This window comes from Lepidochelys olivacea, assembly GCF_965140295.1.
Source record: "Lepidochelys olivacea isolate rLepOli2 genome assembly, chromosome: 10".
NCBI classification, from domain to species: Eukaryota; Metazoa; Chordata; order Testudines; family Cheloniidae; genus Lepidochelys; species Lepidochelys olivacea.
The window spans coordinates 69,296,939-69,322,788 of NC_140420.1; the positions used below are offsets into that span (position 1 = coordinate 69,296,939).

Below are 25,850 nucleotides of genomic sequence, written 5' to 3' on the forward strand. Positions count from 1 at the left end.
GGTTCATGTTTACTTATTTAAAAACAATAAGAAAACTCTAAAAAGCCTTTTACCACATTGTTTCTGGAGACACATTTTCTTCTAGGCTGTGGATCTGAATGGCAAGGAAGTTTTAGCCTGGAGGGAATCTTTAGCCCAGTCTTAGCAATCCAGGAAGACAGGAGTTGTTAATGGATTTGTAGCTAGATGCTTAGCTCTAGCTTCTTGAATGGCTCTGTAACATACAATCTGGGAAGACGGGCAAGTAGAAAAAAAAATTCTACAGCTGGAGAAAGACAAAATAAGAATCTGGTTTCCGTTACTTCCAGCTCTACTAAAAATGAGCTGCCTTATGATGGCTGAGTCTTGCTTTAAACATTTAAATATCTGACATTAAACATTAATGTGGCTCAGCGTAATCTCAGCAATGATGACAACGCAGTAGAAATCAGCAAAATGTATGGCTTTAAAGCAGGCTTGCAAAATCAGCGTGACAGTTTACCAGCATAGCCACAAAATCTGCTCAGCTGCCCTTTACCATCACAATGATGAAGAAAAAATGAATGAAATTTTACATGCCCATCAAAAGAAATTCCTTGACTGAGCTTAGTGGCTATGCAGAATGTTGCAAGTCTGCTGTAAAAGTGTCATGCCTATATAGAGAGAGACAAGGTGGGCGAGGTATCTTTTATTAGGCTAACTGGTGAAAGAGACATGTTTTGAACTTACACAGAGCTCTTCTGCACAGCTATGGCACTCTATAACTGATAGTATCTCCTCTACGCTGAATTAGGTTTTCCTTCTAGGTTTATTCCTACAAATTATACTTGCTTCTGTAAATTTACTACTGTATTTCATTAGCCAAAAGATATATCCAGGTCAGATTTGGTAGGTCAGTGCAGAACCCCACTCCCTCAGCAGGATCTGCAAATTTAGGTTAACTAACATAATCTGATGAATATTTAGAACGAAAATAATTTGAAGCAACAATATCCATTAACTCCCAAATTAGGTCACTGACCTCAGATCACGAAGGCCATGAAGAATATGTTAAGAAGCTGAATAAATTTCATCTCAGTACCGCTTTAGTTTAAGCACCTTCATGTAATCAATAGAATCATAATTTAATGGCATTGCACCACTTTGATCTTTCTTTTTAGAGTCTCAGTAAATAAAGAGTTTTGCAGGAATTTCATCATTTCGAAAGCGCCCTTAGGGCCATTTTTTAGAAGTTGAAAAATGTAATAAACTAAAGTGAAACAAAAAAAATCCTTTTTGAGAAACTTCCTTTGTGGGCCCTTAATCCTCTGGTGTCAGGGCTGTCTGGAATAAACCAGCCCTGTTTCACTTGAACATTTTCTCCTCTTGCTGAAGGCTGTCAGGCCCTAACTTTTTTCTTTTTCAGGCTAGGTGTGAATCTTCAGGGGCTGAGTTTGATGATTAAGTGCTATTTGTTAGAGGAAGCCACCTGGGAAAAGTCCCAGCTGATTGGAAAGGCCAACCATTACGGCACCTGTGCTTGGGCATCAGAGAGAGAGAGAGAGAGGGAGGCGGTTAGTAGTTGGGCCTTGTAAGGCAAAAGTCCAAAAACACTTTTTTTTTTGGTTAAGTAAGGCCTAGGTTTTGTCTTCAAGGCCCCTGCATTGGGGGCAGTGCAGAGCCACACTGTCCCTGGGAGAGTTCAGGGCGGGATTGTGGCTGGCCTGCTCTGTTAGCTGGTGCAGGCAGCCTCTTATTCTAGCCACCCTTTTGCAGCAGTGTGTGCTCCACAGCACATATGGAGAGGGTCAGGCCCTTGTGAATCTGTGGAACTCCTTCCCAGAGGATGTTGTGAAAGCCAAGACGATAACAGGGTTCAAAAAAGAACTAGATACATTCATGGAGGATAGGTCCATCAATGGCTATTAGCCAGGATGGGCAGGGATGGTGTCCCTAGCCTCTGTTTGCTAGAAGCTGGTAATGGGTGATAAGACAGATCACTTGGTGATTACCTGTTCTTTTCATTCCCCCTTGGGCACTTGGCATTGGCCATTTGTCGGCAGACAGGATACTGGGCTAGATCGACCTTTGGTCTGACCCAGTAGGGCCATTCTTATGTCCAGGAGTGCAGAGGCTGCAATTGTGACTGGCTCTCAAGTCAGGCGTGCAAAAGTGCGGGAAGCTCCTTATTATCCTGCCCTCACACACAAAGGCCAATCACAAACTGGCCCTAAGTATTTCCACATCTTCACTCACTGAATCTCTCTCCATGTAGCTCTGGAGGAAGGCAGGCAGCAGAGGGATAGCGATACTTCTGAAGCATCCCTCATTTCAAGGAACATCATTTAATATGGTCCACAAGTTCCACACAAACTTGGTGCCTGCTGGCTTCTATGGTTTGAGAACTGTTTATACCAGAAATAAAGAACCACGGGGGTAATGCCCTAGCTGGTAGTGTAGATATAGCCTGAGATGAGACAGAGTGAGCAACCATTTGACACTAAGGAAGGAATCCCACAACATTTAAGGCCTGTTGCCCTTGTAAATTTTTTGTATCCCTCAGTTTGGGTCTCTGCCACACACTGTCCCACATTTAGGCCTGGGTAAGTTGAAAGGTACGAGAACGGAGAGAGTTTTGAAGGAGGAGAGGAGATCTGACTTTGGCATTAATTCCTTCTCTAAGTATGGCTCATAATACTTTCAGACAATTTCTGCCCTAAATACATGCTCTGAAGGCAATGTGGGTTGTGAGATTTTCTCCTGTATGTTTATTTTGCAAGCTGGTGGCCTCAGTCATTTGCTTGGCCACACAAACACAGTGGTAGCAGAAATGTTTGTTCCTTAGAGAGAATATATCTCAGTGTCTAGCCAGCAATTCCAGGTTTAAGTGGAAATTACTGTACTATGATTTTATTTTGAAGACCAAAAGCTACCTGTCTGTTAGGCCACACATGGAACTAACTGTTTTGGACCATAAGCAAGGAGAAGAAGCCAGTAGCAAGTAGGCATGGGCAACTCTGATGGGGTTAAAAATGTTGTGAACTGCTCACAAATTTGGAAGGGATGGTCGGGTGCACCAGACTAATTCAACTTCTCCAAACTTTTCTGCCGTTATTTAAATCCATCTGAGTTTCTGAGGGTGTTGCAGTTATTTAAAAGCTACATTCTTAGCTGAAGATGGGAATCTGTGATAAGCGCTAGGATAGAAGTACCTTCTACCCGCAAAAGCTAACTTGGGACAAGGGGTCAGAGTAACAGCCGTGTTAGTCTGTATTCGCAAAAAGAAAAGGAGTACTTGTGGCACCTTAGAGACTAACCAATTTATTTGAGCATGAGCTTTCGTGAGCTACAGCTCACTTCATCGGATGCATACCGTGGAAACTGCAGCAGACTTTTTATATACACAGAGAATATGAAACAATACCTCCTCCCACCCCACTGTCCTGCTGGTAATAGCTTATCTAAAGTGATCATCAGGTGGGCCATTTCCAGCACAAATCCAGGTTTTCTCACCCTCCACCCCCCCCCCACAAATTCACTCTCCTGCTGGTGATAGCCCATCCAAAGTGACACCTCTTTACACAATGTGCATGATAATCAAGTTGGGCTATTTCCTGCACAAATCCAGGTGTTCTCACATCCCAGAAAACCTGGATTTGTGCAGGAAATAGCCCAACTTGATTATCATGCACATTGTGTAAAGAGGTGTCACTTTGGATGGGCTATCACCAGCAGGAGAGTGAATTTGTGGGGGGGGGTGGAGGGTGAGAAAACCTGGATTTGTGCTGGAAATGGCCCACCTGATGATCACTTTAGATAAGCTATTACCAGCAGGACAGTGGGGTGGGAGGAGGTATTGGTTCATATTCTCTGTGTGTATATAAAGTCTGCTGCAGTTTCCACGGTATGCATCCGATGAAGTGAGCTGTAGCTCACGAAAGCTCATGCTCAAATAAATTGGTTAGTCTCTAAGGTGCCACAAGTACTCCTTTTCTTTTTGGGACAAGGGGGTTTCCCATATGCTGGGACACCGTTCTAAACAGCAGCTTAATTTTTTTATTTGCACATGCAAACTGTGGCTGCATTGTGGGCACAATCAGATACTTAGACCTCTACATTTTGCCACAGCAATAATAGCTATGGCACTCCTGCACTTGTGCACTTTGTGTGTGTGGGCTCTTGGCTGACAATTTAAAAAACTGGCACATTTTGTATATTACCAGTGTTTAGTGTCAGTCCACAATTAGATAGTTAATTTTTCCATAGAGTTAATGAAAGGATGCCCTATCAACCTGTGGGTTTGATAGAAAGTCCATTAATACAGTTCAAATGATTCCATTTTATTTGACACAGGACAGAATCAAAGGCTTGTAGAAAGATGCTGCCACATAATTCCTACCAGGAAGGTGCTCAGACTACTGGAGCCTACAGGATGGAGGAATTCACCCTTTATTTGTCCCAATTACACCCAGTTTGGAGAAGAGAATGAGGAACCCGATGGACTAATATTTCCTGAAACATGACACCAATCTTGATGGAACTGTGAACATCAGGTCACTCGTATCTAGGTGTCTAAATATGAGTCTGGGAGTCAGGTTTGAAAGCTTTGGTAGTATTCTGACCAACTAATCTGACTAAACCAACAAGAACATGGATTATATTACCCCTTCAAACGAATATCATTTAAAACCAAATCAGTGCTACTGCGGTACTATCGGAAAATCGAACCACACCAGAATCCGCTTGCTTACCCATTCATTCCAAGTACTCCATTCATCATGCCTCTGCTCGAAAATGATTAATAGTGGAATGTTCAAAAGCACTTAAGGGGCTTTGGGTTCCAACTCCCGTTGGTGCCTAATTCTCTTAGATGCTTTCAAAAATTCCACCCTAAATCCATTACTAACACTTCCTGAGCAAACAGTCCTCACATGCATAAATAAAAGTCCTGACGGAGGGAAGCCAAGAACACAAGCAAAGAACTTCCACTAACAGGAAAATACCTTTTGCAAGTTTCCTTTTCAGGCACTTCTATTTGTTAAGAATTATGTAACCCCATTAAGAAATGACAGTAGGTGATGTAATGCACTGAGCAAACATTTTTTGATGTGTGAATTTCGCACTCATGAGAGGTCCCCTATTGACACTTCTTCCCCAGAACAGCTATAAACCGGCAGTGGCAATGCAAGCTTCCCCTTCTCTATGCTGACTCACCAACATGCCCCAGCCCTCGCATGGGATGACCACCCAAGTGGTGAGAGGGTAATTCAGTCTGTATCCACTTCTTGTTTTCTCTGGTGGGCCAAAGGGCCAGGCAATGACAGTTGTGGTTGAGATGTTTGGACACTGGCTCACTGGGTACTGTACTGAGATCACCAAACTCATTTCACAAAGCCCGCTGAACAGCCATTTGATGGTCACGACTTTTGCTCATTATAATGCTGACCTGAACTGCTATAGCACTAGTGACTCAGAGATAGATATAAGTTTCTGTAACCCGCGATTACCAATCTCCCGAGCCATCTCATCCTCTTAGACAAAAATGAGCATCAAATGATTTTCGAAAAGTTCATGACTGCATTAACTCACTGCTCAGCTCCCTCGTGCCATCAATGCACAAACAAACTCTGAGCCTTGCTTAACCAATCTGTTCATAAAGAAAGTGAATAGACAATGGGAGACTGAAGTATGTATACACACAAAGGGCTGGATTAATTTCACACTGGTGCGGGGTCCCTTGCAATAGAAAGTCCTCTATGAAAGTTGCAGCAGCTTAAGGGGAACAAAAATAGAACAGGTTGAAAAATGTAGTTTTTGGCCAAAATTTATGTAAGGAAGACATGCTTAAGTCTTCTTGATCTAGGATTATGAAATGTGTTTCTATACTGAGCATTATAAAACTAAGATCTGATTTGTAAGCATGAATATCAAAGCTCCAGATGTAACATAGCATTCTGTTTGTGCCAGCAGGTATCCCAATTACTTATATAATGACATGAATTAATAACAGCTCATGACAGTTTTATTTTAATGAAATTTAAAAAGGCAGTTATTAGATATACATACACACAACTGATTCGGTAACTGTTAGTCATAAATATAGAACATTCAGAAGTACAAAATACACTTTATCCACAGCACAATTTCACAGCAATATAAACAGTTTAAACAGATAAGTAACCAAGTGCCTAACTTGACAACAGAAGCCATTTTTTTGGCATTTATTATTTTTAAAAAAGAGCACGACTCTAAGCAAACTGGTCCATATCTATGCAGCTGTCAACCCATGAAAATGTGCTCAAAGTTTGGAGCAGGAGGAGAGTGACCCCATAAACGTCATAGACTCATAGACTTTAAATCATGGTACGCCCTCCCTTTTTTTTTTTCCTCCTTTTCCCCATTTTGGAGGACCTTCTCCTCATGCACCTCCCTCTCCACCATTGGCAACAGTGAAAACTGGGGTTACAGCACAATCCCCTATACCCCAATTTGAGCACTGCTATGAAAATGAAAATATCTGACCTAAAAATTAACCCACTGGACACCTTGCAAACCAACCAACCGAAGAGCAACAGCATTATGACACTGATAAGGCATTAATGATTAAGTGGCTGTATTACTCTTGAAAAAGAGTATGCCTATGTATAAAAATATATGTTATAGCAATTGGGTAAATCCAACACTATATAACACTGTGCCAAAAGTAATTAGGAGTTAAAAAAGGCAGTACTGCAAAAAGTATTTACAGTTTCAGACTGGGCTTCAAGAAAAAGAAGGCAACAAAGCTAGTTATGGACACATCTGGTTAAAGTATAATTGTTGGCACTGTCATTAGTGCCTTTAACAAGTTATGCAATACAATCAATCCTGTAAAATACTTAATGTCAGGAAACAGGATTGATTATATGAACAAGTAAATACCTCAGCATATGAAAATGGTCCCAGTCTATAAGCTTACTCATTGAAGTAACTTCCTCAGCTTGTTACATTATCATTTGTAGCTTCTTGCACACTTGGTTTAAAAAGCAGAATGCTTCAGTTATGTATTTCCCACTGTTTTCAGAAACACTGTTTGCAATACAGTCTGGTCAGAAAACACAACTCTGCAGGTAGAAAAAAATCTGCATGTAAAATCTGCAAACTCTGGCAGCTGACCTACCACAGGCGTTATGTTAACTGCACAAATAAAAAGAGGACAGTTTTCAAATGCAGTTAGCAACTTCAGTCATTATACATGTAAGTTGTTTTATTACCATCAAGACACACAACAAAGATTATAGCTCCACTTATGCTAAAACAGCCTTTGCTGCCACAAGAATTAGAATGAGGAAGAGATTTCAAAAGAGTCAGCCAGGGGCATTGAGGCAGCACATACTGGACAGGAGCCCTAGGAGCACTATTCACTTGGTCTCAGGAATAAGGTTGCCAACCATAATGCTCTTTAAGAGCTCCCTTCTTGCTGGCGTGAAACTAACAGCACCCTCAGAAAAGATCACCCACATCTTCCCTTCCAACGCAGGGAAAGCAATGTAAAGATACTGTGTGGGGGATCAGCTGAAGGGGAGCTTAGGGAGAATGGAGAAACAGGGAGAAAGATAGGCTCAGGATATCAGAATATAAACAGGGGCATACTGTGGCCCAAAGTGAAGTGGATGAAAGCCTTGCACTCTTCTAGACTGGCCTTTAACACTACAGTAATTCCCTTTTATGGCCACAAGGATGGGGAGGAAGAAGACAAGAAACAGACCTTGCACTGATGCCTTGGGCACTAGTAATACTGTATTTTAAAAAAATAGACATGCTTGAATATCTTTTAACAAAGAACTTCAAACTGTACTACCAAATACTGACTGATAAGCCTACTTCTACACACCGATAGCATAAAAAGACAGTGATATGTAGAGAAACTTTTCTGGGCTGGAAAAAACAGGTTTTCATAAACACATTATTTTAGACTGAATTCAGGAACAACAAGTAAAGTATACATACACGCAGAGCAACCGGTCAGGTAGACTGCAACATAGGAACACCATTTTCCAATCCATTTTTCACTTTACAGAAATTCTCATTTTTATATTTTAAAAAATCCTGAATGTATCACATCCAGTGCAGTATATAAAGAGCTATAAATTGCTGGGCCACTCCCTTCTTCCCCCGTTGTTAGACCTGTCACAGAATCAGGATCATCCATCTCTCCTTTTACTATTATTCCCTTTCGCCCAGATGTCTCAACTCACCCACACAGGCATCTTTTAGGGGGGTCAGTGAATTCCACGGACATGCTAACTACAGGGAGCAGAGCTTTTCTAGACTCACTCACTGATCAGTTCTTTGTCCATGCAGTGTGCGCGCAATGGGAGTGAAGGGTAGCAGGGGCAGCTTCAAGAGAATCAATATCCAGGTATTAAAATAAATATAGTTTAAGTGCATGGTTTCCTCAGCTAGCTGAGTATTCTCCTCATCCCCTGGGGCAGGGGAAGAGGTGCCCATTTTTAAAACAGGATGACTCTGCTGAGACAAGTACAGTCCAGAGATCTGAGGCCTCTGCAGTTCTTTATCTAGCTTTGAACTAGATTCAGTTTTCATTAAAAAATACAAGCAAAAGACACATATACACAAACCATCCCTCCAATGGCACGTAGGGCTAGGGACTGGCCCTGGAAAATGAAGCGAAGAGACAAATGGCAGGCGAGACTCTCACTAAACACTGAAGACCACTTACCCCACTCTGTGACCTGCCAGAAAGCAGAGTAGGGTGAGAAAAGCCCCAGTCACACGATTGGGGTTGGGAGCAGTGTGTCTGTGGCCTGCTAGCTTTGGTTTGCCAGCCTGTGGAAGTCTCTCTGGATGAGACCCACATGGTAAGAGCAGGCCATGAGTTAGGGAGATGGCTGCTCTCAATGGAGTCATCCACCCAAGGAACCCCCAGTGATTACCCACATAAGACAATGCTGACACAGTGCATGCCAATAGTCCTCCCTGCTGGAAGACACCTCTGAATTCAGAGGTAGCTTCAAGTAGCCAGGCAATGGCAGCATGTAGGTTGGCAATATGTAGAGACACTGGGCCTCTGGGTGTGTGGCCCTGGCTTCTTGTAGGTGTCCAGAGATTTGCATGGATCCCAGGGCATCCACAGGTTTAGGCAGCTGGACCCTCTTCCCCTTTTTCAAGGGGGCTGAGCTGCAACCTTCACAGGATTTCAAAGAAGCTCAGCAAGTGGGAATTTTGAGTTTCTTGTCCATGGGTGATTTTCCCCTCAAGCAGGGACTATTTGGCCCTAAATCTTCATTTTATATCAGATCTCTGTAACTCAACTAATGTGATAAAAGAAATAAAGGAACAGAAATTCTAGAAGTTTCTGATGGAGAAGCCAGGCAGCAAGACTCCGAGCCATGGAAAAGCATGCACCCTTCTGGACGGCCCGAGTCTCCAAAATGCCCAATGAACTGAAACCCTTATACAGCGGGTTTAAACAGAAGTAGGTGGATGCTCAGCAATTTAGCATGCAAGCAAAAATTCAAGTTAACACCACTGTGTTTTTGGCAGACAACGGCTTGACTGGCTGTTTCCTATTACAAATTAGTTTTAACAACATTGTTTGGCACATGAAACAAACTAGCTCACTTCTCTCAGTAAATGAGCCTTGATGATTCTGTTGTAACAGGGCACCTCTTTTAACTGTCAAAATGTAATGTTGCACAAGATATAACAAAGGGGTTCACAGACAGGAAATGCAACTGGTGCTGAAACAGTGTTCTTGATATGTTGTACAGTAATTTTATAAAAGATCTTTTGGGGGATGTAATAATAGACGGCAAAAAATAAAATAAAACCAGGTAGTGAGAAAATTAGAGACATATAGGTCTTACTTAATAAATTCAATGAAAAAAAGAACAACAGCTTGCGTAAGTAAATATATGGCATAAATCAGAATGACCAGAATTAACCAATTAGTGTTATTTCTAAGTAAAGTGATGCATAATCCTGCAATATCTAAGTTCTGCGATACATTATCACCCCTTTCGGTACACTCTGGACTGGACTCATTTCATATGTTAAAAAAAAAACCAAACCCTACCAATACAGGAAATCACATCATACAGCACAAGATATACATACAGTACTAAAATGTACACATATTCAAGTTTAACTGGGTTAAGAGAGGGGAAAAAAAGTGCTGAATCTTCTGGTCAGAGAGGACTATATTATGCTGTATAATCTCACATTCAAACTGACCTAAAATTCTCAAGAATCCAAGAAATCAGAATACTGAATCTGTTTTCAGAGAACGAAAGCTTATGCTCAAATAAATGTGTTAGTCTCTAAGGTGCCACAAGTCCTCCTTTTCTTTTTGCGGATACAGACTAACACGGCTGCTACTCTGAAACCTAAGATTAGAGCAAGACATTGAAACTGAACAGTAGACCCTGTAACTGGATGTCACCTTACCTTTTCTCTGTTAGTCTTTGTTACTTCATTATCTATTTTAAATTTACCATTCAAAGGGAGCATTAGGAATTGTTCACATTGAGATATTTAGGACTCAGAGATTTTTCACAATCAAGCAAAAGTTTTTCATCTCTGAGGTAGATGACAAGAAAATACAAAATGGATCTGTCAATGACCACCACCAAGTGGTGTAACTTCTTCTTCAGCACTCACACACCAGAAGGAAGAGAGATCAAACTCCTATTATCACTATCCAAAATATGAGAAACATGATTTCTTGTTAGTAGATTCTACGGTTATGCAATACAGGAAAAGCAGAACCAAAACCACACTGAAATGGTTTTGTTGAACTTCATTTCACTGGGTTTGTTTGTGTTGTAGATTACTCAGAAAATGGTGGAAACATGCCCAGATCGGCAAAATCTTCAATGTTGTAATTGCCAGTGCCCTGTGTTGGATCCCCCGGCATAGGCAGCATGTCCTGTATGAGGAAAATCAAAGTGAAGTGTTACTTTATATGCTATTGAGAGACAAACTTTTTTTTGGTTCATCTTTTTAGCTTAAGACCAGAAAAGGCCAAAGACTGGAAAAATAAAGTGAAATTCACCCCATGCAGATGGCTAGCCTGAGCCCTCTGCACTGTTTAAAGTCTCACATGTCCTCTTTCAAGGACTGAACCTGGACTTAAGCAGTGTGTAGGCTTTGTGCTGGCCTCTGCACAGGTCTGACTGTCCCCCATACTGCACATTCTTCACTGATCTAAACATACACCATTTGTTACAGAGGGTGGTTTGTGATAATATGCTAAGACACAGGATCAGCAACTGCTGAGAGACAATCATAGCACCTACTGCAAGGATGCCGTTGGGAGTAGCAGTTGCTTCCTTGTGGCTGTTGACAGCAACAAGTTAGACATTTCAAACCAAATCAGAGAGTACACACTAAGGCATGTGCTGCTCTGCCTTTCCTGGTGATGCTTCCTCAGCGTAGGTAGCATACATCCCTTCATGAAACCAAGACATGGCGGGTTTTAAAGTGTTGGTGGGTTCTATCTACATGTCTCAGTTATTCTTCAGTGTGCCATGAAGGAAAATCAACTAAGGGCCTTTATACAGATGATGGGAATGTGTGTTGTGGAACAGAAAGACATTCCGAGACCCTTCTGAGAAGGGCAGAGCACCCTCATCCCTCACTGACGTCAACTGCAGTTGCAGAAGCTCAACACTGCTAAGGAGGTGTTCAGCCCTCCACAGGCTCATCACCCTTCCGCCCTTCGTACAACCTAGGCAGCCAAGGAACTGATGAGCAAGCAGTGGCCATTAAGCATCATGTGATTTGTGTGTCTCTTAATATGACTCAGCCCCCTTTAATTTGGATCATGCCCCTTTTCTGACATGCTATGCTGGGAGCATTGGAGGGAGTCTCGCCATCAGAGTTCTGTTGTTATGTAGCTGGTACCAGCACACATTTGTGGAGGATCCACTTCCTCCTGAACAGCATGCTGTAAGCAGGGGCTACGTTTATTCTGACTGCACCTCTGCTGAAGAATCCTGGAGGTCTTTCCTCCAGGTCAGTGAGCCTCCTTGTATTTCAGAAAAGGGAGTGGAAGTCGATAGCATTTCTCTGGTATAAGAGGAGTTCATGATAACTGCTCCAAAATCTGCTGAGTCACAGGTGGTCCCTGCAGGAGGCATAGGGAGTACTGAACCTCCTTTTCCCAGTCAGGGACAAAGCCTGGGGAAGAGGTATCCCCTGTTGGGAAAATGATCATGCTGTCCTTTCAGCTCTTACAATAACAAGCTCTGGCAGAACTTGATTTTGTAGCAAGAGAGGGACCATAATAATACAAAATCTAAATAGCAAACAAGAAACATGATAACCTATTGGCTCAAAGCATCTGCCCTCAAGAGGGTGAACTACCCTCATCTAAGAGCAGCATAATGAGGATTTACTCCAGGAGAGGGCAAGCTTTAAATCTAACTGAGGACTTGCGGGATCCATTAGAGTGGAGATAGATGATGGGATGGACTGAAGAAGCACACTTCCCGCCTGCCTTGGCCAGCCCTGTGTTCCTGGTCAATGCTGCACATTTCTAATGCTGCACTTGCCACCCGCGGGGCTCTTTCATCCCCCATTGCCACCCAGAGAAGGAGAAGTTGAAGCTGTCTTGTGCTGCTGAAATCTCCATCCCCTTTGGGGAACTTCTGCTGTTGAGGCCCTGCGCCAGAGATTACACTGGTGAAGACCTTGCAATGAATCTGGCCCTTTTCATTTACTTATGTCTTTCCCTTTTCCCTTGCATACAACTATCCACCCTCCTCTTTTGTTGGTTGGGTTCTTGATCTAATTTAAATGATAAACAGATTATAAAGGGCTAAAGGACCATATCAACTTGCTTGCTTGTAAAGTGCCATGCTCATCTACCATGAATAGTTATAACAGTAATTAATACTGCAAAATAACTAACATAACTGAAGATGATTATTTGCCACTCACATGGCTTCTCAATAGTTGGAGTATTTTAAAAAAAATCGTTAGTTAGTATCTTCTCTAAAGAAACAGCCTACTCTCCTCCCTGACTTTTCAAGCGGAATTAGACCGAAGTTTAACTGACTGGATTTATAGATCTGGACCAGGGTATGAGGAGGGACTTCTAGCCAGGACTGTCTACCTACTGATTTCTCCCTAAAATGCATAGCCCTTGTGCTGTGGAAGCAGGAAGGAGAAAACATTTCAAAACACAGAAGTTTTTGTGTTCTGGCAGAAAAAATGCTTTGAGTTCTAGTGAAGACTATCCTAATCCCAGCAAACATCACTATAAACACCAGGGCAGCATATCTCAAACTGAAGGTTGGTGCTTGTCATGCACAGTTTCCACACTGGGCATGATTGGCAAAGGTTGTTGTTTGGGTAAGAAGACTGACTTTCTTGTGACAACTGTAGACACAATGAATCTTTGACTCTACTCACTTGGAAGACTTCAGTCTGACTGGGCTGCTGGTGAGAATGCTGGTCACTGCTTTGCTGATTATGATGCTGGCTTTGCCACTGGGACCAGACCTCCGAAGGTCTCCCTTGGAATTGTCCACTGCTTTGGCCACTCTCAGCTGAAAGATTTAGATTTACACAGACAGTTCCTTTAAAAGGCACAGATATGTTTTTTGAGACTATTTCTAAGAACTCTGATGTTCAGAAGTAAATTTTATAGCACAGATACTCAGCAAGGACCAGTTCCGATGGGAGTGAAGTCAAGGGGAGTTTTGACACTGCTCTCAAGGGAACAAGATAGTGACCAAAGAGAGCAAGGTGAATTACTGTGGCTGCACCAATATGATAGGGACAACACGCTTACTTACAGTAAAGAACAAACTGAAATAACGAAGAGTGTAATGAAACCTAATCTGGCCACGCCAGGGTTTTCTCCAGTCCCGCCTCTCTTTAATAGCGAGAGGAAGTACCAGCCATTTCACTTAAAAACAGAATGACAAGATAGGCATTTTAATGCACTTCCTCTTTAATAAACTCTTGGAGCAAGAGCTGGACCAGAAGGAGCACTGTCATCTGATGGATTATATAATTCAAAGGCAGCATGTCAGCACCCCATTTACAAAATCTGTTGTTTCATGACCTTTTAAATAGTAAGATAAACAGGTGCCAGCCTTGCTGTCTTATTTAAGCGTAAAAGTCATGTGTTTAGAATACTGGTTGGTGAGCTGCTTTGTCCTCTGTTATTATAGGTATATAGCAGCTATTTACTTCATGCGGCTCTAGTCTCAGAACTGCAGAATTGCTCTGTTCACATGGTGCCAACGGTTCCCTAAGAGTGCGGGTCCACTTGGGTTTTGAAGGAATAAAGAGGTTTAATGTTAAGAAGACTAATGTTGTCAGAATGACCATTTCAGGATTATGGATCTCTCTGCTGGTACTTCAATTTATATCACATTCTGCATCTGTTAGCTACTTCACCTTTTACGAGTATGTTCATGGATTATGTTTACCAACTGAAGTCAACTGGATTTCTCTTTGTACTTTGGTAGGCAGAATTTAGCCCTAAATATATAAGATATCACCCAGAAGATTTTCCTTTTGCATTGGAACCAACAAACTGGCTGTTTGTGGACTCTCTTTCCAAGATTTTCATCTTTCATAATATTTTGGAGAGTTTCTGGCTGGTGCTGCCAAGCCAGGAAATGCAAAATTTATCATTATGCTATGGTGTTTGAACCACTGCTTGCGCTCCCACAGCACAGCACCATTGCTTTCCTTAGGCTGAGATAGGAAAGGGAAAGTGCATCTCCAGTGAATAGCTCCAGTGGATAGCTCATGTCTCAGTGAATAGCCCAATACACATATTTATTTTCAGTAGTGGGTGTTGCATGTCTTGTTCTGTGAATTAAAAATGTTTCTAGCACACCTGAGAACCATTTTTCCCAAAACACTTCCCTTTTATTGCTTCTGTTTTTGCCTTTTTTCCTTCAGACACACAAATCCAAAATTTGGGGGTCACTGGTAGATCAGGTTACTGCAGGTCAGAACCACTGGCCAACTTCCTAGCCATTACTGCAGAAGCACGCGGTTCTGCATGCCACGTTGCGTTAGACTCCTGACAACCACAAACCAAAATTTCCACACAGAAAAATGGAAAGAATGGCAAATGGAAGTAGCCAAAATGCCTGACTCCACAGTTTGTCATTGCTCCATAACGTACAAGATCGCAAACGCCGCCACTTTGACTCCAGTCTCTCTCTACTATCAGCTACAAACAGTAAGCAGTTTCCCAGAAGACTGATGAACTGCAATGGCATGCTTCTGTCACATCTGGGCTGGAGAATTACTACTCCCTTGCTGACTGTTACAAATAATTCAGCTGACTCAGAAATTCTGCAGTCACACTATTGGTCACAACAAAGTTCATTTAAGTTACCCCTTAAAAGAAAGCTGCACCAGTTTTGCTCAGTACGGTATGACAAAATTTACTCAGTGAGGCAAATGAGCCTTCTGCTCAGCAAGACAGAGGTTGCCAGCAGAAGGTTCAGGCTGCTCCTTTCAGGAATAACTGTATTTATTAATAGAATTCAAACTGATGTAGATCAGGAAATATTTTCCACCAGATGAACAGTCATTGCCAAGTAGTTTGGGTCTCCAGTGCAGGTCTTATAAACAAACGTACAAAGCCCAGTGGAATAAACTCAACGAGAAGTTAGCCATTTTGGTGTACACATCCCGATGCACTGCTGCTGAGTCCAGGCAAGGCAGCATAATGCTAGTGAATGAGGCCTAAAGACTGAAAAGGGCTTGAAATGAAACTGGTCTAATTTCATTCACAATGTTGAGTGAAAAGCAAAGAGTGAGTAAATTAGCATTAAGGGCAAAAAGAAAAATTAGTGTTTTAACATTCCACCCGTGGTAGTGATGATAACCTAGGTAAGGGGAAGCAGCTATTCCTGCTTCCTGACATATCTGCAAGGGGTGGCCAAAGTTAAGTTCAGTGGAATACAAGCCATTATTTTTATTTTGTTCCTCCAACAGTCAGAACACGGTGCTGAGGAAACCGAGTGGAACTTTCTTTAAACTCACTGCATTAATGGCTTGATCCAAAGCCCACGGAAGTCAGTGGAAAGACCCCTTCACTGACTTCAGTAGGCTTTGGATCAGTTCCTAATGTAAACAAGGTACTGACTATGATCACCATGTGATTTTAAATCTTTTGCTTAGTGTGTATACAAAACTTTATATGACCTTGGCCAAGGATAGCTGAGTGCTCTTTCTTCACCTTTTGTTCCTGGCAGCCTACCTCACACTTCTGCAGCTGATTCACTGACTATCCTGAACTACCAGCATGTCACGCTGGCTTTAGGAATGTTGCTGTTACATTTGCTGGCTGTAGAATTCCTTAACTCAAGCCTCAGCATCCATCCAAATTTTATATTCTCTCTAATTGCCACAGCTGACTACATACATTCTTATAGGCAGATTACTATTGAGGTCACTGTTTTAGAGGTTTGTGCTGATGTATAGGTCGAAGGGAATAGGGAAGCGTTTGTATTTCATTATTTGTGCTCTCATTTCACTTATTGGATTTTTTTTTCTGTTCAAGCACTCCCTCAGGAACAGCTCATACTAATGGCATAACCTGAAGACACTGTGAACAGCACAATTATCCTGAACCATTCTACTTAACTATCTATGGAGTAATGTAAGCAACTGTGGAGTTTCACACACTCCAAGTATGATCATGATGAGGCTCAAGTCTGAGGGCTTCCAGCCACCAGTAAGTACGTCCGTAAAATTGGGACTGAACCCATGACCCTTGTGAAGGAAATAGCATAAATCAAAGGAAATAGCATAAATCAGTGAACAATAACATTGCTGGATAGCTCCCCAAAATATCAAAAAGTTGATTTTGCTGTGCTGTTGAGCAGTTCCAAAACACTCCTAAAGTTTTGCATGCTATAAATTTGTATGGGCACTGGCCCTTTCAAAGACACTGCTAATGCTACTCATGTTCCTGAAGTAGGATGTATAATGTGCACTTGGATTTTTTCAGATTTAATTTTTTACAAAGTATAAAATATATCTGAGGCCTCAGATTATCAGCATGCATGATTACAGGCTGCATTACCTTCTTAAAATTACAGATAGAGAGCCTTCCAGGCATTCCATAACAGGTAGCGTACTGTACAACAATGTAGTGAGTTTTGAGAAAGGATTGGCATTAATATCTTTATTCATTCTTTTTTATTTGTTTTTAAATATAAAGACACCAATTCTGCCTTCCATCTGTGTCATGCAACTCCACTCCACTGACTGTATATAACCATAGCTTTGGGAGATGACCAAATGTACAATAAAGTGCTTCTAATTCTCCATTATAATCAAAAAGAATCAAACTGCAACAGGTACAGAGAAGGGTTAGTAAAATGATCAGGGGATTGGAGAGTCATGATAGGAGACTAAAGGAGCTGGGCCTATTTAGCCTAGCAAAACGAAGGCTGAGAGGGGATACAACTGCTCTCTATAAATACATTGGAGTAAGCACCAAGCAGGGACAAGAGCTATCTCAGCTAAACAACAATGTTGGCACAAGAATAAAGAGGTCTACGCTGGCCATAAGTGAATTTCGGTAGAAATTAGAAGAAGGTTACTAATCATCAGAGTAGTGAGATTCTGGAACCATCTCCCAACAGGTGAGTGGGGGCAAGAAACCTAACTGGTTTTAAGATGGAGCTAGATCAGTTTATGAATGGGTTATATGATGCCGTTGCCTGTGAGGGTAGGGGGCTAGACTTGATGACCGAGGAGACTGCTTCCAGTTCTACGTTCTTAATTAGTAATTAAAACAACAACAAGAAATTGTTGTTATTGAAATAGAAAAGGCTGGTTTTTTTTGTTTTAATGAATCAACATCTGTCTCATGATGATATAATCCTGTCCAGGCAGAATTTGAGGTGCCCTTGCTATCCCTGTTCTCTAATACACATTCCAAAGCTATGGTCATAACTTAGCTCCTGAACATATCCCATAGGGCCAAGTCCTAATGTCTCTAACTCAATTCTTACCCATGCCTTACTCGGAGGGGAAAGAAATATACTGATTTAACTTGAAAGCTTGAAATCACTGGAGCATTGCCTGGGTAAATAGAAGTAATGAGTGAAGACATTAGGATTTGACCTTTAATAGATTACTATCTCCTGCGACAGTAAAAACAAGAAATGGACTATTGCCATGTTCTGCTTTAGACAGTAGCTGAGAAAATTCACATTAATATTAGTCTTAGTGAATGTAAAGTGTTCTGCTCAGAAACACACTGAAACACCCCCAGCTGTTTAAAAAGCGAATTGTTTAACCTCACAGTAGGAATAGCAAAGGTAATTGTCTGCGTGTGACTGAGAGTGAGGGTGACAGAGGTTATCTGCACAGAATGAGAAATGATTAAGTATCCTGGGAGAGGAGCAGTTGACACGGCAGTGACAGGACACAATTTCTCACATTCAGGTTGGCTTAAAAAAAGTCCCTGTTCTGGATTGTGCCATTTTGGGACTCTTCTGAGTCAGAGTAGAGTGGAGCTGAGCCACTCAAAAGGAAGTTTGGGAGGGATTCTACCTCAGGAAGGGAGTGCAGTGCATCCATCCTTTAGGATGCTGGAGGTGGAGCATGGAGGGAGGGGTCCCTGAACTCATCTCAGTCCATTGCGTCAAGTAGTAAGAAGCTTTGCTTCCTCTCTTTTGCCCTCTCGGCAATCCCTACACACCCACACAAGGGCAGAGACAATCTCAACCTTGGCATACATTCAGAATAGAGGAGCAGGTCCGAAGAATTAAAATACACTTAGCATTTCACTTTCATGTTCACTTGTGAGATACATAATCTGAAACCTACCAAACCCTGCACCTCTGTTTGCTAGGCTAGAGTAGGCATTTCCACTTGGGGAAGAAGTGGCTGGGCTAGAGAGAGGGCTGTACGATGATGGATCAGCTGGATAGGTATGACTGGTTCCAATTCCAAAGGGTGACGATTGAGTCTTGCCAGATTGTGATGGGATTTGCTGAGGTGAGGGGGAGAAAAAGAAGAAGTTATTTTCATTGCTGGCATAACAGCAGAGCAGCATGATAGACCCAAGTTTTAAAAGTGTAAAATCAACTGCTAAATAAAAACTGCCAATGAGATTAGGCATATTATCCCTGTCTCAGCCATATTCAATTTCCATCAACATGGATTTATGGCTATTTAAGTTAATGAAAGCAACAGATTATAACTGAAAATATAACAGCTCTCCTGATGATTAATATCCTCCATGCATTCAGAAAGAGAATCACTATTGTTCATTACCTGATGGTTTTCCCCCACCTCTATTAGGGCATAGAAACTAGGAGCAAAGATTAAAAACGTACAAAAATGAATCTTTATTTGCCAGATGCCCTGTTTTTAATACTACCCCAGTTATCTGAATGCCTTGTAGGATATACCTCATACCTTCAGATAATAGGGATTTTCAATAATTGGGAGAGCTGGCACAAGAGGCTTCCAAGTGAATATTCTGGATCTCCGCACAGGTTGGAAAGCCTGCTGGGTTTTCTCGCCTGATTTTAGAGTATGAAAACCAGCTTGCCCAATGGATACGTGAAACACAATGGATATGTTCTATCTTGCCTTAAGCAAGCAGTCAGCAATTGCATGAGAGACTTGGTGGGGATGCCCAGCACTACTACTGCAGGGGAAAAATAACCAAACTTTGCTTAAAGGGGATGGTTCAGCTAAATCAAGAACAATAACACTTTACACTTCTATAATGACTTCAAAGGATCTCAAAGTATGTTACAAATAATTAAATAGTACAACACCCCTGTGAGATAGTTAAAATGAGACAAGAAGTGGGTAAGTGTCTCGCTCAAAGTAACAAAATACACTAGCAGATAGCGCCAGTAATCAAACCCACTTACCAACAATGTAGTCCCTTTTCCCCTATCAACCAGCCCAGCAGCTCTACAGAAGACTGGTATTTAACAAGTTCTGCTGTTTGAAATTAAAAGCAGTAACATCTCTAGATACATTTAATGGTGTGCATCTTATAGGCAATCAATGCACTGAAGTGCAGCTATTCTCTTATGCAAATGAGGGGGGGGAAATAGATCCCAACAGGCAAACAACATGATGAAAATACAAGTCTTCAGTTTACTTACTAGCTAAGAAGTAACTTAGCTTTGAAGGTCCCCATTATGACAATGAAAGCAGTCTTCAGTAAGACTTTATTGATTTTTTTAAGATGGTAAAACACATTCTGAGTTCCCTAAATTTGTACTCTGGTGATGCAGACTTGACCAGGCTGATCGTTTAGGTTAAGGGGAGATGTCACATTTTTGATCAGTAATCATTAATGTCCTTTCTATTCAGCATACAAATGAAAATGTGTCAAAATATTATTTCAAGTTGATTTCTTTAGGATATGGAATAGATATGGCAGAGTAACTGATGCAAACTGAGGACTGGTCAGCCTGTGTGTGAAACTAGGAAACTAATATGGAAATAATTAAGCTGCTGGTAAAATGATTGAGTGCATACCTTAAAGTGCCTTTATAGACTATATAAGAAAATTGAATGCAAACAATTATTATTAAAATAGTATTAATACTAGTCTTATTTAAACAGATTAAAACAAGAGCATTTAATGATTGGGTTGCTACTCAGTACTTAACACACTGGCTTCTGCATCGTACTGTATTCAGATCACTTGTCATTCTCAGTATGTACTACAGGCTGTATATGGCAGAGTTGGGCAAATTGGTATGCCTGTATTTTAACTGGGAGTCTCCCAGCCTGCGTAAACAGACTCATGCTAGCTCCACTTGAGCTAGCATGCTAAAAACGGTGGTGTGGACTGTGGTTTGGGTGGCACGTTGGGCTCTCAAGCCCACCTGGCCCCTAGGTCTGAGTTCAGTGGCTAGCCCGAGTCTTTGTCTGAGTTGCAACATCCACACTACTATTTTTAGTGTGCTAGCTTGAGCAAAGATAGCGTGAGTTTGTCTACTTGGGCTGGGAGGCTTGCTCCCAGAGGTAGTGTAGACATGCCCGTTTAGGCCTCTGTCCAGCAGAAACTTAAAGCCCAAGCTTAACTGTGCATAGTCCTGTTGATTTCACTTAAAACACACATCTATACAGGAATGAGGATTAAACTGGGATTTCTGTGGGGGCCATGTATGTATACATAGGGTGACTAGATGTCCCAATTTTATCGGGACAGTCCTGATTTTTGGGGCTTTTTCTCATATAGGCACTTATTACCCCCTACCCCCGTCCTGATTTTTCACCCTTGTTGTCTGTCTGTATATATATATATATATATATACACACACACAAAAATATTTGCCCAAATAACCCTGTTTTTCCTTCAGAATTATGCAAAGGAGCATCCAACCTTGAGCTTTTTTATTTTGACCAGGTAAATCAGAAACGGAGGAACTGATTTCATTACCATTTTTTAAAAAAAATAACATAAAAGGTACATTTTACCAAATTTTAATCAAGGAGTTTGATTTGTTCTTTTGTAAAATCTGCTTAACTAGAATGCCCCTAAAAACTTCTTAATCAAACACACACCTGTCCTGGAAATGGTGGACGACTCCCTGTCCAGGTGACTTGACTCTGATTTAACTGACGAGAGATCTGTGTCAAATTTTGGCCTGTTGAAGAAGAGGACTGGATATCATTCACACCAGGCACATGTACCACAGATGAGCTAAAGGGGAAAGAACAGAAAATGGCTTGTAGGTGATAATACAATATTTATGACGCATAAATTGTATGCCAGATACTGAAATTTTGTTAATCAACCCATTAAGGCAAGTTATTCCAGACTGTCTGCATAAGGACTAAATGAAAATGACATGACTTCAGTATTAAAACTATCAGGTATTTTGAAATTCTAAAATATCAGACTGATTATGCAGACACAGTGCGCCAAATTCTTCTTAGTTAGATCCATGCAATCTCATCCAAAGGGCTTGCATGAGTACAACCAAGGGGAGGATTTTAGAAAGATGTGTAATTAAATTATTTTCCATATTGGTTTGGCCCCCAATTCAGGAAAGTAGCTCTCCTCAGGACCACACTTAAGTATGTACTTAACTTTAAACATGTGCTTAAAGTCAGTGGTACTTAAGCACATGCTTAAATGCTGTCCTGAATCGAGGCTTCTGAAAGGATGCTGTTCATAAATATTCTTTAACCTGTTTCTTGTCAGTGTTGCATTCTTTCTGTAAAAAGAAGAAAATATGTGTTATGTAACAAAGATGTATGTTTGATTAGCTGCTTTTAATTCTTGTTTTCTCCCAGTGGTGCTAAAAGATATCACAGTTACAAATCAAACGAACTAGTGTTTTGAGCCCTGGAACAAAAAAGCAGAAAAATACAAATAGGAAAAAATGATTCCTAACAGAATTTATGTAAGTTACAATTTATTGTTTCCCAGATCTTGAAATATTTTAACCTTATAATGAAAATTATACTTTTTTTTGTTCAGTGTTCTTTGTATGGAAATCTTTGGACCTAGTGACTATACTAGCTATAAAACACATATTGATACATAAACTTAAATATACGTCCATGAATCCCAATATTTTATCTGAAAGAACATGTTCTGGATCTCATATATGGACTGCACTTCATAAGTGATTTGTTGTTGGGTTTTGCCCAGGGGTGGAAAGGGGGAGCCTCTGTAGTAATTTTTTATCTTTGCCTTTACTCTTTCTGTGTTAAATTATTGAATAATTTACAAAAACGAATAGATTGCTGTTATGGATTCATGTATGTCTGTATCAAACTACAACCTCCATTTTGCTTTTGTGAATGTCATTTTGATTATAAAACTGTTTTTTACTCCATCTTGGACTGGGATTCCAAGAAGTGTCTAACAATACAGAGCAATCAAGGGTTGTTTCCCATTCACATGCAAGCACCCTAAGACAATGAGTTAGCTGCAGCCAAAGGAATCAGTTCAACTAGATAAGCTGGTAACCACAAAGTCTCTGATAAGGGACTTGAAGTCACTGAGGAAAGTTACCTGACAAACAGGACTGCAGCTATTTTAGATGGGGAAAGGAGGGACAGGGAGCAGACCCAGGACCAGAAGGAGTCAAGGCTGAGTAGGATGAAGTGAGGAGGAATTCTGGATTCCCTGAAAAGATACCGACCAAATCGCAAAGGGCTCTTGGAGTGGTAGAGAAATTGAGGCAGGGATTTGTATGCTGGGTTTATTGTTTTTTTGTACATCTGAATATCTCTTGTGCTACCTCAATGTAACGTGTGTGTGTTTAGAAATTCCTTTGCAGAGTCTGTATTACTTGCTTTCGCTCTCATATAGTCCCTGAAGAGGGAAATAGGAAACCGGAGGGTTCACAGCTTCAGTGGATCTATAGACGCATGCAACTATTTGGGAGTCTGGTGCTAGTTTCTGGGCCTAAGCAACTATCCGATGGCGTCCCCACTGCCAAGAGGGGTGTCAGGCATGGGGTCTGCACCTGGAGTATGAGAGTAGAGGCCCAGAGCCATAGAGGCAGTGTGCCACAACTCTGCCCAGCCCCCAAAGGCCAAGAGCACGTGGGATATAAAAAAATAAGAATGGCCATACTGGGTCAGATCAATGGTCCATCTAGTCCAGTATCCTGTCTTCCAACAGTGGCCAATGCCAGGTGCTTCAAAGGAAATGAACAGAAGGCTAGGGGCAACCAGAGATTGTATCCTTGCCCATGTTAGCTAACAGCCATTGATGCACCTATCGTCCATGAAGTTATCTAATTCTTTTTTGAACCCCATTATAGTTTTGACCTTCACAACATCCCCTGGCTATGAGATTCACAGGTTGACTGCGTGTTGTGTGAAAAAGTACTTATTCACTTTCTCCACACCATTCATGATTGTATAGATCTCTATCATACCTCCCCTTACTTATCTCTATTCCATGCTGAAATGTCCCAGTCTTTGAAATCTCTCCTCATATGGAAGCTGTTCCATACCCTTAATCATTTTTGTTGCCTTTCTCTGTACCTTTTCCAATTCGAATATATCTTTTCTGAGATGGGGCAACAGAACTGCACCAGACTGCTATACTGGATCCAAAGTTGGGTGTCCTAGTAGGGGAGCTCATCAAGGCATTTGTCTTTGTGCCACTGGTTAGTGGGGCAGATTACAAGCTACAATGAAGCTACAGTTAAATTTCCAAGAAACCCAACAAAATAAAAACAACAAAACATGCCACACATCAAGATGGCTACTGACAATTTACATGTTGAAATATCATATAAGATCTAATTAAAGAAAACTTGTGATATCATTGCCAATTACAAGGTTAAGAACACATTGAATTCTATAAAATTATAGCATGTATTAAATTTCTAATTCATAGACCTCATAACCAACAGTTATTGCATTTGAATGGTTGTTCCTTCATTTAGACCAAAGTATTAACCTAACGACAAACTCATTTACAACAGCTACCTGCATGCATAGCTTGGGATTTCATTAAATAGAGTTCATTACAATATAGTTGCTCAAGACAGTTTCTCTTCGGTCACTTTAAGCACCAGGAGAACAAAGAGGAACAGATTAGCCTTCAAGCAGGTAGGCTTCATTAACAGCTAGGCCATTCAGTGAACAGTCATAAATCTTCTTTACTAAAACAGGACTAATACTAAAGTAAATCTAACCACAATGGCTACAGAAATCTCAAGGGTGTGCCAATTCCTAAACTTCAAGTAGTCTGTCAAACCTATAGTATCAGCTAGTAGACTAAAAAATATTTCAGAAGCTACTCACACACCCAAATTATACACGTTTGAAAATGACCTACAATAGGTCTTGCCTACAGTCTGATTCTTCCCGATGAACTTTTGTGTGGGAGCCAAGCTGACACAAAGGAAGAATGATTCACGCTGTACAGGAAATGTGTTAGCGTTACCTGTATTCTGCCTCCACAGAATCAAAATGTCATTCCCTTTCGTGTATGGAAGCTATTGGTGCTGCCCCAGGTACTGTACCTGAAAGCCTTTCCTGAATGCCCTGGCTGGAATGGGCTCCCCTGAGAGTAAAGCTGTTGGTTTCCTGCTGGGGACGCAGAGGCCATCATTTTTTTATCCGCTATAAAAAAAACAAACCATCAAAGAAACTCTTAGGAGAGGACGAAATAAATTAACAATCTGTTCACCAGAAAATAACATGTATACAAACTACATGGTGTGAGTAACATTCTCCTTTTTAATCCCTTATGGGAAGGCCCTATGGAACCCAGTATGGATGAAACCAATAGGGCTGTATGGAAATTAAACCAAGGTCAAAAGGTGCTTTCTATGGAATTTTTAAATCAGTCCATAGGATGTAATAATGAACTCTCTCTCTGCTACAGAATGCAACAGGTTGGCTTAAAAATTCTACAGAAAGGTAACCATTTTCTATTAATTCCATTAACTCTTTTCCAGAAGAGACTGAATTAATGTTAATGGAGGTTACACATTTGCCTTGGGAAGAGACTATATCCTTCTGGATGCAAACAGATATTTCTTTGTCATTCGGGCTTACTCAGTGTGGTCTAAGGTTACATCAGCATTGAAAAATCTGTTCCTGACTTGCAGAACTAACAAATCTGTAGTAACAGTGACTGGAGGCTTATTTCTTGTATGGGAGAGCTATTTTTATTATTTATTTTTTAAACAGTCTTCGAAAGAAAAGGCCTCCTCAGTTTTTTATAGCGGGGTGCACAGGTCTTGGATAATCTGCCGGGCGTGAGACAACACTACTATTGTTGTTAATATAGTATTAACTATTTGTATTGCTATAGCAGCTAAGACTAATTTGTGTTCGGCACTGTACAACCAGAACAAAAAGCTGTACCTTCCCCAAAGAGCTTACAATCTACTCCCCTCAGCAGTAGCGGGAATTATAGTCCTGGTTCTTCC

At 41.1% G+C, this 25,850-nt stretch overlaps 1 protein-coding gene across 3 annotated transcripts in view; it reads right to left on the reverse strand.

Moving 5' to 3' along the window:
- Positions 1-5,981: 5,981 nt before the first annotated feature.
- Positions 5,982-25,850, reverse strand: part of ARNT2 (aryl hydrocarbon receptor nuclear translocator 2) — a 134,618-nt gene continuing 114,749 nt past the window's right edge. For 2 of the 3 annotated variants that reach the window (XM_084641470.1, XM_084641469.1), the window contains 6 exons: positions 24,936-25,035; positions 22,131-22,157; positions 21,502-21,640; positions 18,787-18,952; positions 13,378-13,514; positions 5,982-10,888 (listed from right to left, as the gene is read on the reverse strand). In XM_084641470.1, the coding sequence (XP_084497596.1) occupies positions 10,790-10,888; positions 13,378-13,514; positions 18,787-18,952; positions 21,502-21,640; positions 22,131-22,157; positions 24,936-25,035 (668 nt within the window). In that variant the 3' untranslated portion in view covers positions 5,982-10,789. The remainder of the gene's footprint in view (positions 10,889-13,377; positions 13,515-18,786; positions 18,953-21,501; positions 21,641-22,130; positions 22,158-24,935; positions 25,036-25,850) is intronic. The other variant, XM_084641471.1, reaches the window with a different exon arrangement.